At 40.2% G+C, this 5000-nt stretch overlaps 1 protein-coding gene across 2 annotated transcripts in view; it reads right to left on the bottom strand.

Moving 5' to 3' along the window:
• Positions 1–5000, bottom strand: part of LOC115222921 (mucin-5AC-like) — a 42342-nt gene that overhangs the window by 29616 nt on the left and 7726 nt on the right. For both annotated transcript variants that reach the window (XM_029793316.2, XM_029793314.2), the window contains exons 3-4: positions 4421–4654; positions 1032–1217 (exon numbers count right to left, since the gene is read on the bottom strand). In XM_029793316.2, coding sequence (XP_029649176.1) covers positions 1032–1217; positions 4421–4654 — 420 coding nt within the window. The remainder of the gene's footprint in view (positions 1–1031; positions 1218–4420; positions 4655–5000) is intronic.

Below are 5000 nucleotides of genomic sequence, written 5' to 3'. Positions count from 1 at the left end.
TTTAAAGGTTAAAAACCGCAAGAACTTTCTTGATAACCTAATATCTGGGCCACGATCATGGCCTGTGCCTGACGGCCACGACCATCGGCCGTCGCGCATTATGTGTTAATTGAAGAATTCGGCCCTAGTGCTTAATTTTTAAAGTTGGTACTAATTCTATTAGTCTTTATTGCTGAAGCGCTAAGTTACGAGGGTATCAACTAAACCAACACCATTTGTCAAGTGGTGATGGGGACGAAGACAAACATAAAGTCTCACACATGCGCACACACATGCACACACACAAGCACTCTCACACACATATGCATTCACACACACATATTCAAGCACACACACACATACGTGTGAGCATACATACACATACATACGCACACACATGACTCTCTCACGCATACATGTGCACACATGCACACACACACATGCACTCAATCACACACACATACATGCACACACTTGCAGATATGCAGACACACACGTACACGTGCACACGCGGGCACACACACACGCACACTTGCACACATGCAGTCTCTCATGCACATACACATACATGCGCACACATATGCATGTGCACTCACACACATACACGCATATATGCTCACACTTGCACACACACACATTTATGTGCGCATACAGACGCACACACACACACGCACACATACGCACACACACATACACACACACGCATACACAAGATGTGCTTCTGCACAGTTTCCATCAAATCCACTCAGGCGGCATTGGTTGGCCCGTTGTTATATTTTGTAAGAAACAATTGTACATGGTGCCACACGACGGGATTGAACCTGAAATCCCATGGTAGCAAAAAGGGATTCATAACCACACAACCACCAAACCAATGATCGAGAAAACGGTTTTAATCACATAATTTTTTCAGGATTTCTGTTGTCGGGGTTTCAACAACCAAGGTGTCCTTCAGGATTTTCAGAACGGAAAGGTGGATTTGGTAGCTGTTTCTTGGAAGGGGGTGGAGGCTATGCGAATGGATAAATAACGAATGTATAGGGAAATGTTACCTGCATGAATACATGTGTGGTTCTTCTGGTCCCAAATGGTGTGGTTTTGGCAGTAGAAGGTCTGAAAGCATTCAGAGGCACCACACTTGTAAAATTTAGTGGCGTCAGTTGGATCTCCGATAAAATCTGCTGGTTTGCAAGGTTTGCAGTGTTCTGATAATGTTTTATTACAATAACACCAGTGAGCTATAGACAAAGAGAGAGAGAGAGAGGGGATAGAGAGAGGGTTAGATGCTAATAATAATAATAATGATAATAATAATAATAATAATAATAATAATAATAATAATAATAATAATAATTTTTCCATAAGGGCAGCAATTTTATGGGAGGGGTAAGTCGATTTCGTTGACCCCAGTGTTTCACTGGTACTTAACTGATCGGCCTCGAAAGGACGAAAGGTAAAGTCAACCTTGGCAGAATTTGAACTCAGAACATAGTGACAGACGAAACACCACTAAGCATTTCGTCCAGCGTGCTAACGTTTCTGCCAGTTCACTTTAATAATAATAATAATAATAATAATAATAATAATAATAATAATAATAATATAATAATAATAACAATAATAATTATAATAATTGCCCTGATGCAATGTCAGGCTGTGGCTTCATGGATTCTCATCTTAACTGATTTGAAGTGTTACCATGTACATTGCTTTGTCTTGGTATAAAAGATGGTCTATGGGAAATATTCTGCTCAATACCACAGATTTGCTTGTCAGTTGTTTGACCTTGACCAGTTGAGCATATCCCTTAGTGGCTGACAATACAGTCTCGAAATGATAGCAAAATGGGCTGTTCTGTGCATATCCACGTAGATACAGAAGCAAAAATCCGAGCACTGGATCAGGAAGAAGCATATAAATACCTTGGTATAGACGAAAGTAATGGCATAAAACATCCAGCAATGAAAGAGAAGATTAGAAAAGAGTACTACAAGAGAATACGGTTAGTAACAAAGACTGAACTCAATGCTGCAAACAAAACAGAAGCCATTAACACTCTTGCAGTGCCAATCGTAGCTTACAGTTTCAACATAATCAACTGGCAAATGAGCGAAATAAAGAAGCTAGTCTCCAAAACCAGAAAACTACTAACCATGGCTCGAATGAACCACCCAAAAGCGGACGTGAACAAGATTTATTTATTGAGAAGCATGGGAGAAAGAGGACTAACTCAATTAGAATTATCTTACAAAACCACCACTGTAGGATTAAATACATATCTTGAGCTGTCAAAAGATCCTCTAATGAAGCTTGTGCACCAGCATGATAAAGTAAAGAAGCTATACTCAGTATACAAAGAATCTGTACAGTTAAAGAAACAACTGATGACAGAGGAGCCTAGGATGAAGGTGAGTGAGAAAGTAACCCAGTTTGCTAAAAGAGTTAAGGAAGAGATAATAAAAACAAGCCCAGAAGATGAGCAAAGAAGAATGGCTAGAAAAACCGATGCATGGCCGATACCCATGTAGAGTGAACAAACCAGACGTAGAAAAACAAGACATGAGCTGGATGTCATGAGCAGGATGAAACAGTGGACCACATCTTAACTGGATGCACAGTGCTTGCAAAAATCGAATATATTCATAGACACGATAGATTAGCGCAATATATCCATTGGAAGATATGTAAACGCTGCCAGCTTCCAGCTTCAGAAAGATGGTACCAGCATAAACCTGAAACTGTGATGGTAAAAGATGATGTAACATGATGATGGGACATGCCAATCAACACTGATAAAGAAATCAAGGCAAACAGGCCGGACATAATCACCAAAGATGGGAAGAATAAGAAATGCTTAATGATCGATGTGACAGTACCATCAGAGAGAAATGTGTCCATTAAATAAGTTGAGAAGTTACTTAAGTACAAAGACCTAGAAATAGAAGTGACCAGGATGTGGGGGAATGAAAAGCAGCACAGCACCAATGGTGATTGGAGCGTTAGGGCTAATTAAAAAAGGGCCTTGATAAGCAGCTCAACAAACTCCCTTGCAGTGTTAACATGGAAGAACTTCAGAAAATAGTGTTGCTAGGTTCCGCACAGATTTTACGCCGTGTACTCTCCATGATATGAGGACCTGCTGTGACCCTGGGGTCAAGGTATGACCCTGGTTCAGCAGAAGACAATGGACCATATTTTATGCTTTAAAAAATAATAATAATAAAAATAATAATAATAATATTTTCTTCTAATGTAGATAGAAGGCCATCAATTTTGAGGTGGGAGAAAAACCGATTTTATCAAACCATGTGATCAAAAGGTAATTACTCTAATGACTCATGAATCAATGAAAAGCCAACTTTGACCTCACCGATATTTGAACCTTAGACGGTAAAGCCAGAAGAAATGCTTGTAATGTAATTTGCCTGGCTGGCTAATGTTTCTGCCAATTTGCTGCTTGAAATCTTTTTTACTATAGGCACAAGGCCTGAAATTTTGCGAGATAGGTTTAGTCAATAAAAATTGACAGAACAATCTCCATTCTACACCCCCCCCCCGATCTCTACCCCAAACCCTCCCACCCATCCACCAGTCCTTAAATGGTACTTATTGTCTTGACTACTAAAAGTATGAAAGGCAAAAGTTGACTTCAGAAGAATTTGAACTCATGAGCGTAAAGAGCTGGATGATGATGATGATGATGATAATGATGATGATGATGATGATGATGATGATGATGATGGTGGTGGTGGTGGTGGTGGTGGTGGTGGTGGTGGTGATGATGATGGTGATGATGATGGTGATGATGATGATTATGATGATGATGATGATGATGATGATGATGATGATGATGGGGATGATGATGGTGATGACGATGATTGTGATGATAACAATAGGGATGATGATGATGGTGGTGGTGATGATGGTGTGATGGTGATCACGATGATGGTGATGATAACGATGGTAATGATGATGATAATTTTGATGATGATGATGATGGTCTGTCTTTGTGTTCTGAGTTCAAATTCTGCCGAGGTCGACTTTGCCTTTCATCCTTTCGAGGTCAATAAATTAAATACCTATTTCTTTATTACCCACAAGGGGCTAAACACAGAGGGGACAAACAAGGACAGACATAGGTATTAAGTCGATTACATCGACCCCCAGTGCGTATCTGGTACTTAATTTATCGACCCCGAAAGGATGAAAGGCAAAGTCGACCTCGGCGGAATTTGAACTCACAACGTAACGCAGACGAAATACCGCTAAGCATTTCGCCCGGCGTGCTAACGTTTCTGCCAGCTCGCCGCCTAAATTAAATACCAGTTGCGCACTGGAAGAGGGTGTGGGGAAGGTCGATCTAATCGACTGTCCTCTCCCCACACCCCCCCAAAAAAATAATTTCAGGCCCTTGTGTTTAGAGTAGAAAAGATTATCTTACTTGGACTGTCTGTGCTGTGGTGGCTTGGTCCTGTTGTTGTCTCTTTAGCTGGCGACTGTGTGCTGTGAGCAGGTTGTGTAGTGTGTCCACCAGATGTAGTTGTGTCTTGAGACTGGCTGCTGGACTTAACATCTGTGCTCGGTAAACTATAATCTGTGACGTTGGTTGTGTTGTCTGTGACGTTGGTTGTGTTGTCTGTTAATTTTTCGCTATATTGGCTTACTGTGATTCTTTCTGGTTTTGTAAACAATAGTGAAAATTTTGCAAATATAATTATAACAGTGAAAAACTTATGCTTATATAAACCAAAATAAATATTCAAATAAATGATTAAATATGACTTAAAACATTTTTCATATTATCGAGGAAATATTTTGTTGCATGCTGGGAGTGTCCTTAGGCCCAATAACAAACATATGCACAAGCTCTTTTCACTTTTATACTCTCTTTACTCTCTCTTTTACTTGTTTTAGTCATTTGACTGTGGCCATGCTGGAGCACCACCTTTAGTCGAGCAAATCGACCCCGGGACTTATTCTTTGTAAGCCCAGTACTTATTCTATCGGTTCTCTTTTGCCGA

This window comes from Octopus sinensis, linkage group LG21 (genome assembly GCF_006345805.1).
Source record: "Octopus sinensis linkage group LG21, ASM634580v1, whole genome shotgun sequence".
In the NCBI taxonomy this organism is placed as follows: domain Eukaryota; kingdom Metazoa; phylum Mollusca; class Cephalopoda; order Octopoda; family Octopodidae; genus Octopus; species Octopus sinensis.
Note: the sequence above shows the minus strand (reverse complement) of the source record. Positions and strands in the feature narration are given on the sequence as shown.